This window comes from Venustampulla echinocandica (assembly GCF_003357145.1).
Source record: "Venustampulla echinocandica strain BP 5553 chromosome Unknown scaffold_5, whole genome shotgun sequence".
NCBI classification, from domain to species: Eukaryota; Fungi; Ascomycota; class Leotiomycetes; order Helotiales; family Pleuroascaceae; genus Venustampulla; species Venustampulla echinocandica.
In genome coordinates this window covers 1,284,895-1,302,327 of record NW_022474210.1, presented here as the reverse complement: position 1 = coordinate 1,302,327, position 17,433 = coordinate 1,284,895, and the positions used below count along the sequence as shown (strand labels likewise).

Here is a 17,433-nt window from a genome sequence, read left to right as displayed (position 1 = left end):
GTAGTCCAACTTGACGATTGCGGATATACAGCAACCGAAGCCCATGGAATGGCAAGGCGTGTGCAATAGTGTAGCACTTTTGATTCCTACTGGGTATCTAATCATCGGTTAGCGTCCAAACAACGTTCCGCAATAGGGTCATATGGCGTGCATGTTATACACCAAATACGTACCAGCTGTGATATTTCCAAAGTAATCACCACGCGACTTAAAGGATAGGTTTATGTGGGTTGGATGAATCAGTTTTCTGTTATTAATCCTGGTGGAAATGTTTTGTCCTGGACTCATAAGGATATAGAGAGTACACGATTTGAGCTGTCGAGGGATCTTTGGGGGTTATGACGTGCATATTTTCCCCTTTAACTAACCGGGAACGGGCCGAGCCCGTTCCCAGAACACCGCACAGACTAATCTTCGATGTAGCCGATCAGACGCAACAAGCTTCGGGCAATACTCCGTATTCTTATGACCCGAAGAGAAGTGTTTACGATACGAGTGCGAGTAATACGCATCCCCTCATTGGACGTACGACAACAGCCCCTGAATCCCCGCAAAACGGCACCTATGCGGCGATCAATATCTCCCGGATCGACATCACAACTCCCGAGAGCGGTGGCTCAGTCTGCTTCAAGCAATCCCGTTGCTCGGATGATTCAACGATAGGCCCGTCCCCTGTTTGCTTGGCGGAGTAGTTGATACTGTATTGGGAAATGCATAATAGCTGGTCGAGACCCGCTTGTTTTGTTGATGAGTAGAAATCACTTCTCTGTCTCTTCGTCTAATGTCGTATCCAACAGCGGGAGCTTCAGTTACTTTCTTGTCTCATTTATTATTCGTCACTGCGGTTAAGTGCCACCAGTTGTTCATCCTGAAGTTCTCTATCCTTTCAACTACAATGAGCCTTGGGTTGGCCTCTGCTAGTCAACAACACTTTACATGTCAAGGTACTATTGACACATGGGAGCCTGCTGGACCAGATGATTGTAAGCTCTTCGAGCCATTTTCCTACACAATTCCCGTTGTTTAGATGCTACGACTCTTCCTTCTATTCTCTCATGCAGCGTGAAACAACGAAACAACTCATTTCCTAGAGAGCAAGTCCTCAAAATCGTCGAGGAGATTGTTGCGAAACCTGTGACAAAACAGGCCCTAAGTCTAACCGACTAACACCTTTCAGTGCGCGGCCCATGCCCGATGATGAACACATTGGCAAACCACGGATTCCTCCCTCACGATGGCAATAACTTGGACTTTGAACAACGTCGTCCACGCGCTGACCACCGTACTCAACCTCAACGAGTCGATTGCTACTATCATGTGGCAACAAGCCATAATTGCTAACCCAGAGCCCAATGCCACCTTCTTCACTCTGCAAGCTAGCACAACTTCTCTGTGTTTGTTGACAAGGCTGACACCTCCAACAGCGATCAGCTCAAGGTGCACAATCTCTTGGAACACGATTCCAGCTTGAGGTAAACCATCCAGATTTTCCTTATCACGAACTATCACTACTCTTCGATGCCTCTCCACGAGCTCGTCTTCATCCATACCATATACCCATATCTTTCTCCTTGACTCAACACAAGCACTAAAACCCCGCAGTCGATCTGACGCCTTCTTTGGCAACAACCACGTCGTCAACCAAACCATCTTCGACACCTCAAAAGCCTACTTCACCGACGAGACAATGACAGTAGCCCACCTTGCCAACGCTAAGATCTTCCGCTAACTCACCTCTAAGGCTACAAACTCCGGGTACACTTTCACTAAGACTAACAAGGCTTTCAGTCTCGGTGAGATGGCGGCGCTTATTCTGATGTTTGGTGATTTGCCGACTGCAACGGTCAATCGCACGATTGTGGAGTTTTTCTTTGGTATGTTGACTCTCCTTTTCTTGGACTCTGACTTTCTGGCTGGGACAGAACAAGTGGTGATGAGAAGATGTCCTGACGAGCAACAGAGAATGAGCGACTCCCTTCCTCCCTCGGCTGGACGAAGCAAGCAAACTCCATCACGCCTGAGGATGTCACTAGGATGTCTCAAATCGTTAGCAATGTCACTAGTCTCATCACGGCCCATCATCGCTAAGCGCGACTCGCATTTCGGGTATCTGCTGTAGGAAGAGAAAGCCGTCAGAAGGAAGGGACTGATAGTTGTATGAGATGTATTTGTTTAAATTCTAGGTCCGCGAGGCAAGCAGATCGTTCTCGGGGTGGCCCGCACTTCATGCGCTAACCTCTCGCCTACGGTCGCCATGCACCAAGCCTTTTGGTGGATCCTCAAATATCATTCGGGGTTCCCATCCGTCAAGAATTGCTTGCATGGTGTGAGATAACTAAGAGGCGACAGCGCTTGCCTAGTACTTTCAACAATGCCTCTCTACTCCCGGATATCTTAAATGTATCAGATGGTCTCTGTAAGTCTCTCGGTTCTCAAAGAATACCCCTGCCGATAATCTTATGCGCACCAATAATCTCTTCTACGTTTAGGAAGATGATGTCCTGCTCGGGATAAGCGATGCCGCACAATATGCCAGTAAGCAGTTCAGGCTGTACTCGGCTCCACAGATGGAGAGAAAAGCTTACTCTATTGGAGGACCATCTCCCTCCTACGGTTTTGGTCAGTTATTGCTTGGAAATTAGCAGTCTTAACTGGCTATTAATATAGCTGGATTAATATCGAGAATGCGATGTTCGTACACTCGTTTCTGATCGTTAAGACGGAAGTCTGTCTTTTTCTTCCTGGCTTCCTAGAATGGAAACTAATCCGAATTTAAGTACCCGATTGATTCATCTCGCCCTCTGAAATTCCGATTCGCCACCTTTCCTAGGTTGATTCGTGGAAACTAGTTTTAGGGAGGTTTTCCAAATTAGAGGGATAGAAGAGACTCATTTCAGGGATAAGCATGTTTATACCTTGGCTTTAACTTTGTTTTCCGTCTTGGGTGCCTACGTATGCCTCATTATTGTATATATCAGGACCGTTCATCCAGCATCTTCAAGGTGTGGCTTCCATATTGTACTTCATTTTCAGTCTATTAATGTACCGGAAACTGGTGAACACACTATACCATGGTGTCGATAGGCCTCTTGAAGGCTGCCGTGGTTGGCCTCATAATAACCAACGTACCTGTCAGCGCACAGGTCTCACCTGTGGTATCAGAGACTGGCGTGCTTGCCTATCAATTTTCCCTGAGCAATGTTACCCTCACGTCTAGCCGATGGCAGGAGAACGAAAGACGGACGCTCACTTATCTCAAGTACATCGATGTAAATCGGATGTTGTACGTCTTCCGGTCAAATCACAAGCTATCAACCAATGGTGCTTCTGCCAACGGAGGATGGGATGCCCCAACCTTTCCATTCCGTTCCCATATGCAAGGCCACATCCTCACAGCGTGGGCGCAGTGCTGGGTCTCTCTGAAGGACACAACTTGTCGAGACCGTGCTATATCGTTCGTTGCTGAGTTGCAAAAGTGCCAGCAGAACAATGGAGCCGCTGGTTTTGCGGCTGGATACTTGTCAGGTTTTCCCGAGTCTGACTTTAATGCTATGGAGGAAGGTACATTGAGTAATGGAAATGTGCCTTATTATGCCATCCACAAGTCGCTTGCAGGTGTTCTGGACGTGTGGAGAATCATTGGAGACAGCACTGCTAAGAGTGTCACTCTTGCACTTGCAGACTGGGTCGATACTCGCACCTCTAAGCTGTCAACTTCCGCAATGCAGACTGTATTGAACACTGAGTACGGCGGAATGAACGATGTGTTGGCTCAGATTTACCTAATGACGGGCACCAGCAAGTACCTCGCCGCAGCCAAGAGATTTGACCACACTGCCCTATTCACTCCTCTGCAGAACAATCAAGATCAACTCAGCGGCCTTCACGCCAACACGCAAGTCCCTAAATGGATTGGTACTGCTAAAGAGTACAAGGCAACCGGAACTTCTTCGTACCTCACGATTGCGAAGAATGCCTGGACGATGACCGTCAACGCCCACAGCTATGCTATTGGAGGCAACAGCCAGGCTGAGCATTTTCGTGCACCGAACGCGATTGCTGGATACCTCAACACAGATACCGCAGAGTCCTGCAACACATACAATATGCTAAAGCTGACGCGAGAACTGTGGATGACTGACCCCACCAATACGGCCTATTTTGATTTCTACGAGCGCGCCCTCCTCAACCATCTGCTCGGAATGCAAAACCCGTCTGACAGCCATGGGCATATTACCTATTTCTCCTCGCTCAACCCAGGTGGCAGGAGGGGTCTAGGTCCGGCTTGGGGTGGTGGCACTTGGTCCACGGACTACGACTCCTTCTGGTGCTGTCAAGGCACGGGTCTCGAGACCCAGACTAAGTTCGCAGACTCCGTCTACTTCTATGACTCCTCTACCCTCTACGTCAACCTCTTTACGCCCTCGGTGCTGAGCTGGTCTGCCCGCAGCATTTATGTCACCCAATCCACCACATTCCCCATTTCAGACACCTCCACCATCAACATCTCAGGCTCGGGGACCTTTGCAATATCTATTCGCATCCCCGGCTGGACCTCGGGAGCCTCCATCACCATCAATGGCGTAAGTGCTGGCGTCTCCGTAAATGCGGGGTCGTATGCAAAGATATCTCGCACCTGGGCCTCGGGCGACCAAATCGTGGTCACCTTGCCCATGCGGTTCCGCACGATTGCAGCAAATGATAATTATAACGTTGCAGCAATAGCATTTGGACCTACGGTTCTCTGTGGTAACTACGGCTCCACAACGCTCTCGTCGAACCCTTCGCTTTCGCTGAGTACTTTGAAGCGCTCGTCATCGACGACGTTGACATTTACCGGAATAGCAAATGGTGCCAATGTCAGCTTGGTTCCATTCTATGATGGCCAAGGATTCAACTACGTTGTTTACTGGGCTATAAGCGGGTCGTTCCCGACCGCGTCGCCGCTGTCTATTACTACAAGTACAACTAGTACACTGTTGACGACCACCTCTCTAGTTTCAACAACGACTGATGGACCTTGTCAGTCCATATGGGGACAGTGCGGTGGATAAAACTGGGCAGGTCCTACCTGCTGCGACAGTGGCACCTGTAAGTATTTAAGCTTCTGCTTCGATATTGAGCATTGAATGTTAATTAGTTCTAGGCGCGTTCTCGAATGACTGGTACTCGCAATGTATTTAGAGGAGCAAGGTCGGAATTTCGGGAGGGAGTGGATTTGTTAAACGTGGGTCGTTGCTGTTTTGAACCTTCTTTTACTATCTTCTATTAGAGTTCTCTTATTAGGTTTTCATCAACAGTGTAGCGCTACGTAGGGAAAATTTCCTTGAGCTTATATATTAACGTATTTATCAAAAAGCAGATATAGCTTATGTAATAAACTAGAAATGTGTCGGACCCGATCTAACGTTTTTGTGACGGAACTGGACCGACGCCCGGCACGTGCGCCTACTCCTGCAGACCGATCACGTGCAGTATCACGTGCGAGTGGCACGTGACTTACCGAAGGGATATATACTCTTAGAAAAGTTATACTCTCTCTCCTTTCTTCTTTAGCTTAATATCTTCGTATTTACGATTATAGTCGAATGGAGAGATAGCTATTTAATTACAAAGTACTCTTATTTGTATTCGTGACAATTATAGTATTTAAGCTGAATATCTGTTATATTTAAAAAATCTTATAATAGAGGTTAGGAAAAACTCGCCGATATTAGATATTAGGTACGAGTTAATAGAATATATACTGTCAAAATACGGTAAGGATATAATATGTCAAATATGATATTGGTCGGGGGTCGTCTTGCCGCCCCTACGGGCTACGGCACAGCCAGGCTCCAACCAACACGTGGGAGAACGAATCCAATTCCCAACCTATTTGTGATAAAACATGGACGACAAGTCGAATGAGGATGTAGTCGTGATAGGAAGCGAAGACGTGAGAGATTTCAACCCAGACAACATTCTTCCACTCCCAGGAGACTCTATCTGCAAGATACGGAGCTGGCTCAATCCAACCGAGTTCGATTGCGAAGGAAGCGAATACCGGAAGCATTTATATTCGCATCTGGCCGGTACAGGGAGATGGGTTTTCTCGTCGTCAATATATCAGCAGTGGCATGGGTCCCAGAAAGATGGAATACTCTGGATTCGGGGTATGTGTTTCCCGAGGGGAACAAAGGATTAACTCGTGGTGCTAAATTATCTTCGCACAGGTATCCCTGGATCAGGAAAGTCGGTTCTCGCAGCTACTTTAATAGAACAACTTTCCCAGGAAGGGTTTCCGGTCCTTTACTTCTTCTGTCGCCATACCATTCAAGCCAACCACAGTCCCGAATCAGCTTTGCGTGACTGGCTGGCCCAGGTTTTGGATTTCAGCCCCCCATTACAACATGCGCTCGAGAAAATGTCAAATGACAAACAAGCTGTGGAAAAGCTCACAGCCGCCGACCTGTGGCCCCAGCTTCGTATGGCATTATCACACGTACCCAAAGTCTATTGTGTAGTAGATGCTCTAGATGAGATGGACCAAAACCATTTAGAGGCATTCATTCAGTCTCTAGATGAAGTGGGTCGGTGGCGGCCAGCAGAAATCAAGCTTATTATCACCAGCAGGCCAATTTCAACGATCGAGAAAACGTTGCGCAGGGTAAAAGTCTTGGATATCCGCCTGGATAAAGAGTATGTTGAGCAAGATATTGCTACGTACGTCGATCACCGACTTGCTTCGTCGTCGATTTCAATACAGGACCGCCCTTTCATTACGAAAACCGTCATGGATCGAGCTGATGGTCTGTTTCTCTACGCTAAACTCGCTATGGATACTGTTCTGGAACCCAGTCAAGACCCTCAAAAGGCACTTCAGGATATACCAACTGAGTTGAGTCTCGTGTACACCAATCTTTTGCGCGAACATTCGAAGAGATCAGGTGTTCCAGATGGTCTTCAAGAACTCGTTCTTCAATGTGTTACTCACGCAATCCGCCCTCTCCGTCTATTGGAGATTGCCGATCTTATACATGTTACTCAGCAAGTTGATCGTGATATTAAGGATACCAAGGCTCTTGTCTGTTGCATATGCGGGCCACTTCTAGAGATTCTCCCTGATGAGACGGTTCGCGTCGTCCACCATTCCCTGACAGAATACTTGAATGGAACCACTAGAAGGGACAAGGGGGTTTACCAAATTTTCGAATTCGGCGCCACGCACAATTTTATGGCCCTACTGTGTCTGTCATATCTCCAGTCCGGGTGCTTAGAGCATGTCAAGTATATGGGGGATGAATCACTGACTGCGGAGAAACAATCCTTTGCCCACTCGCACCTGAGGCGCGACAGACATATCCTCCAATATATGCTCAAACAGAACCAAGTCCTCCCTCCCTTCACTCATTATGCTGCGGATAACTGGTACATTCACGTTAGAAATGCAGCTTTTCTTGGTCATGACCAGACAGCTGTCAACAGCGCACTTCACAACCTGCTCGTTGACCAGAATTTAAACAAGGTAGCACTCCTGGCGCAGCTACAAGTGGAAGACCAATATACACCACTTTTTCTGGCCGTTGCACTACATCTAGAGGGGTTCGCCAAGTCGCTTCTGGACCTTCCGGAGACCAAATTGAGCAAACCCGAGAAGATGGCCAGCTCGCCGATTTCGTTCGCTGCTAGGAAAGGTCTCGGAACCATAGTGAGGTTACTTCTCAAACATGGTGCAGACCCGACTGAGCATGACGATTATGGGTTCACCCCCCTGCACGCTGCGGTTTTATCTGAGCACCCGAAAGTCGCCACTCTATTTCTTGATGCTGGGGTCGACCCTTTTATCAAAGATACCGAGAATAAAAAAGTAATGTCAAACCCAACTGGAGTAAACTCATATGGAAACCCCGCATTGTCGGCCTTTTCTCATGGCAATATTGCAATGGGATTGGCATTTCTACCGTACCTGAAGACATCCAAACAAGTCACCTGGGCGCTTATTCGCGCTGTGGACGGCCACAATGCACCCATAGTTGAGGTTCTGTTGCAGCATCCTATGATCGACGTCAACGCACGATGTCAGACCCAGGCCACAACCCCTCTTCAAAAGGCATGCAATTCCCGCGATGCCGATATAATTAGCCTGCTTCTTAAAGCTGGGGCAGATCCGAATATACCTCATAATTGTTTTGGCAACGGTGGCATTTCAAAAGACGGACAGGGATCCAACACATTGCACGCCTTGGCCTCATTTTATAGCGGCTGCCACCACCCTCATAAATACGAGGAACAGTGGGTGAGGTGTTTCAAATTGGTGCTAGAAGCCGGAGCCAAAGTAGATCAAATTGATATCGAAGGAAACACTCCCTTGCATGGAGCTAGGGATGTCTTTGCTGTTCGTTGCCTACTTGACGGTGGCGCAAACCCAAACGCAGTCAACCAGTTGGGGGAGACTTTATTCCACAATACCTTCAACAAAGACATCATCAACATTCTCAAAGACAAGGCGGATGTTAATCTGAAATCATCATATCGAGGTCAAACCCCGCTTGTACAGGCATTATCAGAATATTTCCCTGATACGGAATGCGTCGAGAAAGCCTTCCAACTGCTGGACCTTGGCGCCGATGTCAATATTGTTGATAACAACGGTAACTCAGCGTTGCATCTTGCCATGAAAGGCACCAGAAAACTAGATAATGTCCTTCTGCAGCTTATTGAAAGATTAGTGGCAGGGAGTGGGGATACAAATCTACGAAACCTTCAAGGCCAAACTCCTCTACACAACTTGGTCGGTGTTGTAGGATGTGGAGCTGGGCATCGCCATCTTAAGTTGGTTGAAAAAATTGTGACGGCTTTGCTAGACACTGGAGCAAACCTGGAAATCAAGGATAGTGAAGGGAAAACTCCGCTTTTCCGCATGGTCAACTTTCATCATTCCACAGAAGACCAGGAGTACATTGATTTATGCGAGAAGATGATCGAATTCGGTGCACGAATCGACACGATAGACTCGAAGGGTCGAAATCTCTTGTACGACGCTGTCCTGAAATGCCAAGCCAAGTTCATTAAGTACTTGATCGAGCGAGGAGTTGACCCTAGACAGACTGATTATGATGGCAATACAGTGTGGCACGAGGCAGCACCACGATTTGCAAAAGGTGGCGCAAAGCCCGAATTCCTCAATGAGCTCCTTGCCTTTGGTTTCGATCCGGCCCAACCAAACCATGTTGGTCAAACTGCATTGCATATTTTGAGCAACTTCAGACCTGTTGCCTTCGACCCAAGCACCAGTTTTGCAAATAATAGGGGTACCAATTTGGACTGCCCCACCATATTCAACAATATCCTCGATTTTGGAATGAACGTAAACTGTGCAGATAGTCATGGCGTTACACCTCTTCACATAACTTCTACTTTCTCGGAATATCTCACACGAAGGCTCCTTCAAAACGGAGCAGATCCATCAAAGAGAACTGTTGAGGGGTTAACGGCTCTTCACCTTGCCGCTCGATCGCGCCAGGCCAACATTATTGGGATCATGCTAGAGTCGCTCAAATCCAAATTCAGTAGAGAAGAGTTCCTCGCAACACTGAATGCAAAAGATATGCTAGGCAGGACCCCTCTGTACTACGCATGCGCCTCTGGGCTCGTTGAGAGCGCTCAGTTGCTTCTCAATGCTGGCGCTATTCTCTATTCAGATTCTTACAGAGGATCCGCTCTCCAAGGCTGCGTCGGGTTTGAAGAAGAGCAGAAAACTGCTGACTGGTCACGTCGTGCTGTACTTTATGGTCATAAGGATCACCGTCACGAAGGTGGAGGAGTACTGATTTCGGACACGTTAAGGCCTGAGAAGGTGCTATTTTATGGAGATATCGATGTTCTTTCATGCGAAAGATTAGATGACATCTTGGAACTCCTAGCGTCATCTGGATCTGACTACACAACAAGATTCATTGACGAAGCCATTGCCGATGCCGTTGAAAAGAAATTCAACTACACAGTGGAGTGTCTGTTGCGCACACGAGAGACTCTGAGTATGCCGGGACCCTATCAACTGGACGAAGAAACGTCATCATGTCTCCAGAACCGACAGGATACTCGATCTTCTTTGTCCTCTCTCGAAATTGAAGCTCATTTTCTTCGCCTAATGTCGCTCCGAGACTTTGACTTAGCCAGCCGCCAACTGCTTGAAACAGATTGTATCGAACTGCGATACAAATCAAACACTGTCCTGCACGATCTCGTGTCAGGTGGTTTTGCCTCCATTCTTTCTCAGGTGGCAACTCATGAAAGCCTCGCAAAGCTAGAGAACGTGACCTTCTTAGAAGAACGGAAGAAGAAAAACCCTTACACATCACCTAACCCTGTCTCTCTTCTTGCAGCTGCTTGCAAACGAGAAGTGCCAAATATGAACGTCATTCGGGTTCTAGTCGAGCATTTTGGTTTAGCTATACAGACTCCCGTTCAACAAAACATCTGTATTGATGATGGTGATACAGCCCTTCATTTTCTTGTCAGCGGAAATCACTGGTGGCAAATAGCCGAAGCACTTCCTTACCTGGTGGGACGTGGTGCAAACATGGAGCTACGAGGGAACGGGGGTCTGACGCCACTGAATGCTTCACTTGAAGGGATTGGTGGTCCTAATTTCAATAGACCAGCCGTCGAGATACTTCTTGAGTTGGGAGCTGATGCCAACTCGTCTGATGACCATGGAGTCAGTTGTCTAGTCCGGGCATGCAAAGATAGAGAGATCTTCCAGCTGCTCCTCCGGCATGGAGCCATCATCACACACGCTGCAATGACTGCAGCAATTGACAAAATGGACGTTGACCTCCTCGAAACTATGCTTTCAAACGGCGCAGATCCAAATATAAGAAGAGTTGAGAAGGAAGTGCCGTCCTGGACGGATGGAACAAGGTTCAGGCCTCCGCGACATGATAATAAGTGGAATGATGAACTGTACCTTTTGGAATACGTCAACAGGGCATCTAGCAAGAATAAAGATGACCGTGCAGCATGCAGAAAAATGTTCAAGATGCTCCTCGACCACGGAGCAGATCCATGTGCACGGTACGAAAGAACAACTGTTTTGCACGGACTTCTAACAACATGCGGGCAAACTACGTATCAAGACTCATTATTTCCGAATATCCTGCCGTGCCCCAAACTCGATCTCGAGATCCCTGATTCCAACGGTTTGACTGCGTTTCTGCGTGTCTGCAGTGGAAGATTAACATTTACCAACTGGTCGAATGCGAGCACTCCGTCACCATCCTTGATCAAGCTACTTCTCGATCGCGGCGCTAATATCCAGGCCCGAGCCGACTTTGGTATGAATGCACTGCACCTTCTTTTCAGCCAAGGTTACCGTGGCCACACTGACGGCTACCACCCCAGGAGGCTAGGTCGTATCGATCCCGAAGACCTAGAACGAATCAATGCCGAAGCACCAGAGCTCCTAAACGAGCTAGACAGCATGGGTAACACACCACTACATTATGCAATCTCTGGTTTCAAGAAGGAGGTAGAGGGCTTAAAGAAGGAGATAAACGGCCTCATTACAGCCGGTGCAGACGTGAGTAAAGCAAATAAAAAAGGGGATACCCCGTTGCACTTGCTAGTCCGAGGCGAATGGCACGTCAACGTAAACGGCATATTGGATGGCCTTCGACCTGAACTACTATCTCAATTCCTGTCACTTGGCGCAAATATCAATGGACGGAACCAAGCTGGCGAAACACCAATCTTCGCATTCTTCCGCAATGCCAAGGTCTCAGTCAAAACCAATCATTCGCCACTAAGTCCTGAATCTGCGAAAAGGGGGGTATCTAGTCCTAACTATGGTAAAAGAATGGTAGAAGCGGAAGCGGCGGTCGAGAAGGAGAGGTTGGTGTGGGGGATGTTTGAGAAGGCGGGTGTGGATTGGATGTTGATTAATAGCGCTGGGCAGACACTGCTTCATGTCGTGGCTGCGGATTCTGGGCACGATACTAGTCGTGGTGGGCACCAAGGGAGGAGAGCGAGTCGGTTTAAGTTCTTGATGGAAAAGGGGTTGGATCCCATGCAGGAGGATGATAAGCAGCGGACCGCGTTGGGTGAGTTGTTTCCATGCGTTGTTTTGGCTTTCTTAGCTGACTTTGGTTTGTGTTAGATGTTGCCGCTGCTCTGAAGAACGAAGATATTCTTCAGTTGTTCAAAAGAAAATAGTTCACCTCACCTCGTGCAATGAGCGCGCTGTCTGGAGAATCCGTCTCGAGAGACAGTAGTTCGAAATTGCCGTCCAGCCCGTCAAAGTCGATGTTTTCCATGATAGCATGCCTTCCAGGTCGACAACTATTGAGGCATGAGGGGACCTAGATCGGATTGGCCTCGTTGTTGAGAATGTCGGGCATGCACCACGCAACTGGAAATGGCGGCTGCCTTGGAATAACGCAGCCAAGCGCTCCACAGAGACCATAGAAGTCATTGTCATCTAGATGTGTTTTCGCCTTCCTCTAAGCAGGCTACATCCTTCAAGTAGAAGCCGCGCACCAAACAAGATGGCTTCAAGCCCTGACTAATGCAAATAGTAGCACAATTACCCATGGGTATTCTTTCTTGCGTCCCGTAGCGGGCTGGAGAGTTTCATCACGTGATAATTCGGGTTATTTGGCCGGAATCTCGACACAGCCTAGGTAATCTTCTGGATCACGTGATCCCCGCTACTTTTTCTCACCTCGGCTCAACTTCGGCTCAGGTCTGGGCTCAGATCCGCTCACCTCTCTCCATAAAAATCGTCAACTTTTGTCAGGAGCCTAAAAAGGGCCCCTCCTTGCCAATCAGCGCATTGCATTGAGCTCGAGGGCGGAAAGGATATGCTAAAAATTGATTGGGAGTGTAGGCCACAAACCCGAAAATGACCTAATAGGGCTTGTAAAAGCTTGCCTACCATGGTCGAACCCTTACCATTGCTGATTTTCATGTACGCGGATATGGAGTGGGTTATCACCTCTGTGGTTATGGATAATGATACTAGGTACCTAAAGGACGTTAAATGTACTTTATTATAGCATGATCTTCGGTGTAGGCCGATGACGCACTCGAGAGCATAGTAGAGCTGATGGATACGCCGATGAGTGATAATATCATCGAGGTTTAGGAGACCCCTAAGGTAGTGGTTTAGGAATCTACTGGACGGTCCGATGGTCTTGGTGGGCTTCTCTAAGGCCGAATGCTTCCTGGACGGAGCGCGAAAATGGCCTGGTTTTGTACGAGTAGAAAAGCCTCCTATGAACGCATAGCGACAATAGCACATTGATGAACAGCCCAGCGGCTACATATTTGTTCACTAACGTATCGAATGGAAACCCTTTCCTTTAGGCCACAGCAAACTCGAATATCTACTAGCATAACGTGTCTAGTATTTGCTAGCTAGAGGTGTACTGGCAAAAGTGTCTGCTGCTAGATGTATCTGCTGGCTAGAGGTATTTCACTACGTAATGTAGCGCATTTCCACTAGTCTTATTGTGGGCTTCTATTATACTTGATTATTTTATATATCACTTTATTCTTGAGATCACTACAATTTTTTAACTCCCGGTTTCCTGCTTGCTCTCTCGAGGCCGACGCTAAAATCCTGCATTGCACAGTCCGTAGCACGCACATAGAATTGCTAGTCGGCGCGCCCATTACCAAGCTACAGGCTGTTGTCCTGGGTGCTGGGGAAGGTGGTCTCCTGCGGGTATATCTCATGAGGAACTGCTTTACAGCTAAGCTCCTGTCTATTCTGCTGTGTATGTGTTGTTGCTTCTAGAAGCGGCAAAGAGCCCTGGGATTCTCTCTATCTCGTTCTATAACTCCCACTGTGCATTCGAGCCACCGATTCATCTACCCTGTCGATTCCCACGTCTCGTGCAACGCACGAACACTGAGCCAAGGCTGCTCCGAACGTTAACTGGTGCGATGCGAAAAGCCTGGGCGGGTGGGAGACCTGCGTGAGCTCGTATTATGCAGGGGCACTTTGTTTCTGGTATCCATAATTCATTCGGTATTACACGGTCTGCACGCCCTCCAGAACTTTCTGTTCTATCCGAATCTGCTGCAACGAGATGGGCCGAATGACCTGGCTTGAAAGCATTAGGTAGTGAATTGCATCACCGTGAGACTTGATAGCAGCTTCATCCAGCCGTTCCTGAACCAAATTGAGTCTCCAACCGTCATACTGATGCACGACGGCTTCCCAAGCCTGGATTATAGATGGTTCCATGGCCAATTTCCATGTGCCTCTCCAAATAATCATAGCTTGCTGTATATCGCGGAACGCCTGATACTTAAAGAGCGCCGCAAACCCCTTTCTTCCGTTCCAAATCTCCATTGTTTCCAGTTGTGGCATCTTTATTGCCGCTGCCGCCGCTGCCTGAAGCATAGCTCCAATCTCGGTCGAATTCTCGTCGGGCGTAAGTAATTTTGAAGTAAGCACAAGCAATGTTAGGTTTGGCCACTCCCAAGAGGGTTCGATCTCGAAGAAATGGCTAGCATCTACGATGAAGGATGCTGCAAGATGCTCAAGCTTGAGGCTGGCGAGTGCGACCATCCGGCTAACAGCTGGGGCTGGGTTGCGAGTACTGTCACATCCGGCCAAGTCAACCCCAAGCTGGAATCGCTGCATAATAGTCGGGTACTGTTGATTAAAGTTCTCGAAGACAACAAGTCTCTTGAGATTGTTGTTAAAACGTTGGACAGACTCGAAAAGATATTGGAAATCTAAATAACGGATGCGGTTTGTTAGCAATAGAGTACCTATACAAATGAGAGCGAGCAACAACTTGTCCAGGTATACAGCAATACTCACCTCTATCTGTATGGCTCTGCAGAAAGTCACATTCCCTCCAGGGCTCGTAGTGGACTTCCTGGAGTCTAGGAAAACGGGCAAACATATGTGCAAGCGAACCCGGCTTCCATCTCCTGCGGTTATGTTGCCGGAGAAGTAAACTGGTTACCGCCGGGACCGATGGAAGCTGATCCCACCATTGGAGCTCTAACTGCTCATTATCAAATGGTCCCTCCTCCATAATTGAATGGAAAACTTTGCGGATAGCCGCCGCAGACGGAGCGGAGTGTCGAAAACCAGCAACCCAGCCATGTTGAGTATCATTATAGACTTTGTTTAATATTGTCTGCTCTAAACCACCGCCTACTGGTATATCTAAAGGGGTATCAGGCATAAAGGTCAGATATTTAAACCAATGTTTTGAGTCACTAGGCGAGTAGATACTAATATCGAGTATCAAATCGCCGTTAAGATCCCATGTGCTAAGAACCGAGAACAGATTCTGGAATGCCGTTGTGATAGGACAGTTATCTGTATCGCTGATAGCAAATACCTCTTCCCACTCCACGTCTGTGAGCGTTCCACGGACAGGCGCGCACTTCGTGCAATCATAGTCATCAAGTTCCAAGCAGAACCAGATATAGCCAACGAGAGCCCGATTGCGATGAATCATCGAACTAAAATCAACGAGGCGCAATGGTGTCAGTTTGATTCGGGCGAAGTTATATCGCTCGAGTTCTGTTTGCCACTCTCGAGACACTGTGGCCAAGCGACCTAGTGTGCAACCGTCTTGCATCAGGGCCTCTAAGATAAAAAGCCGGATTTCTCTAGGCAAGCCATCCCATGTTGAATCCCATTGCCTCTTCCCAAGTGATATTGAAAACATAGTGTGATAGACCGAGGGTGGTGATAATTTCGGTAATGGAGCGACGTAGGAATATGGGTTGGAAAATTCAAGATGTGAGCGTGTTGCGATTGTTCTGAAAAGGAATGAAATTCAGCGACTACAGGTATCGGATGTGCGGAATGACAGGAAACAGGCCAGATTTATACCTGTCTATGTCTCCGGGGTCTATCCACCTGCCTTAGCGCAAGATCCCCCACGGCTACCGATTAATTCCAGGCTACAGTCTACACGACCGCCTATAGAAAGAAAGATCGAGCTACAGGCTATCCGATACTTTGGATAATTTCCGTCTGTCGAAAATGTAGGTATTTGAACACACTGCGTTGATACCTGTCACTGGGGCAATCCACCCAAGAAACGAAAGAAAGGGGCCCTCCAAACTTAAAAGTAGGAAGGGTAAAGTCCGCGACTCCTCTCGACAGGAGAACGACTACCTAACAAGAGCAAGGAAATCCATCTACTAAAGTATGCGACCCCCTCCCTCTTAGCACCCGCCAATTAACTCGCCTCCTGTGATACGGGGCCAAATGCCTCCCGAAGCCAAATCCCTTCTAGCAACCGCCTCCGAGAGCTCCAAAATAGCAGAGGTTCTACGATGATTCCGGACGCGTATATCCTCCGTGAGATTGCAGATGAGGTGTGACGTTTCCGCTTTGCCCTGTCCCCGCCTAGGTTTTCTCCCTTCCCGTAGCTGTCCTCCTCAGTCAACTTCGTCGCGACCTAAACAGCCTCCCAACCAGGTTATAGGGGATAATTTAACGACCTCCACAGTCTGGAGTTTTTACGACATCCGGGTCATAGGAGTTTACGACATCCCGAGTCAACGGTGAGTTTTTCGACGTCCCAAGTTAGTAGGTGAGGGTTAGGGTTCAACTCTCATCGCGGTTACCAAATTACCGTTCGTATATGAGACTCCATCCACTTGTGGAAAACCCAGACCTAAAGCTGTGCTTTCCTTGTTTCCCCATCCTATATCAACTATTTTGGGATCGATGGTGTAATTTGCGTTGCCCTCTAGCAAGGTAGGCGCTGTGAAGACAGGGAGTGGCTGTTGTTGAGATAGATTTGAGTTCAAATCCGCTAAGTCTGTGTAATCTGCGGGGAAGGACAGAATGAAGGGCGAATCAATGTCATCCATCGCCTGGGTCTATTTCCGAGGGGTCGGTGAGATCCTTCGGTAAGGTGGGTGCTGCCTTTGTCTTTGCTTGAGTTGGCTTCGCGCGAAGTTTGCGAGATTTGGTGACTCGCGATATGCGAGAGGGGCCCTTGGTTGAAGAAGGACCACCAACCATCATAGAATAGGAGAATTTAAGAGCAGATATGTGTGGTGGAATAAGAGGAGGGCGGCGAGGTCCTTTATCAGAATGATGGAGTGCCACGCCACTATGCTGCAGCGAGAGAGAACTATTATGTCCGGAAGAGGAAGACAAACTGAGCTTGCGCGTGATTTGCCTATGTTATAAACGTCACCGTTGATTCGGCAAAAAAGGGGGTCGTCTCTGGCCGTGCCTCGCACGTGACCCAACAAAGGTTAGGATTGAGTAATGGAAGATGGAAAGGGCTTGCTGCGTACCCTACTGTATATCCCTCCTTCGGTTGGCCAGGATCATTCATGATCGTCACATATCCCAATGCCGAAGCGATGTTAAGAATGCACACCATAGCACCCACCGGTTCAAAAAGTTTCTCCTGCAGGTAGATACTTTGTCATGCAAGTAGCGCAAAATCC

At 48.0% G+C, this 17,433-nt stretch overlaps 4 protein-coding genes across 4 annotated transcripts; 3 read left to right on the top strand and 1 right to left on the bottom strand.

Moving 5' to 3' along the window:
- Positions 1 to 1,234: 1,234 nt before the first annotated feature.
- Positions 1,235 to 2,088, top strand: BP5553_07327 (uncharacterized protein; the record flags this gene model as incomplete). The annotated part of the gene is made up of 5 exons (XM_032015950.1): positions 1,235 to 1,392; positions 1,425 to 1,472; positions 1,603 to 1,693; positions 1,742 to 1,874; positions 1,961 to 2,088. 5 exons carry the CDS (start codon positions 1,235 to 1,237, stop codon positions 2,086 to 2,088), a joined length of 558 nt encoding a protein of 185 aa, XP_031868219.1.
- Positions 2,089 to 3,071: 983 nt separating this feature from the next.
- On the top strand, positions 3,072 to 5,054 carry BP5553_07326 (Six-hairpin glycosidase; the record flags this gene model as incomplete). The annotated part of the gene is made up of 1 exon (XM_032015949.1): positions 3,072 to 5,054. One exon carries the CDS (start codon positions 3,072 to 3,074, stop codon positions 5,052 to 5,054), a length of 1,983 nt encoding a protein of 660 aa, XP_031868218.1.
- Positions 5,055 to 5,890: 836 nt separating this feature from the next.
- BP5553_07325 (uncharacterized protein) lies at positions 5,891 to 12,195 on the top strand (the record flags this gene model as incomplete). Its single annotated transcript, XM_032015948.1, has 3 exons — positions 5,891 to 6,155; positions 6,216 to 12,083; positions 12,140 to 12,195. 3 exons carry the CDS (start codon positions 5,891 to 5,893, stop codon positions 12,193 to 12,195), a joined length of 6,189 nt encoding a protein of 2,062 aa, XP_031868217.1.
- A 1,822-nt stretch (positions 12,196 to 14,017) lies between these two features.
- BP5553_07324 (Uncharacterized protein) lies at positions 14,018 to 15,683 on the bottom strand (the record flags this gene model as incomplete). Its single annotated transcript, XM_032015947.1, has 2 exons — positions 14,018 to 14,730; positions 14,819 to 15,683. The coding sequence occupies 2 exons, from the start codon at positions 15,681 to 15,683 to the stop codon at positions 14,018 to 14,020; spliced, it is 1,578 nt and encodes a 525-aa protein (XP_031868216.1).
- Between the last annotated feature and the right edge of the window lie 1,750 nt (positions 15,684 to 17,433).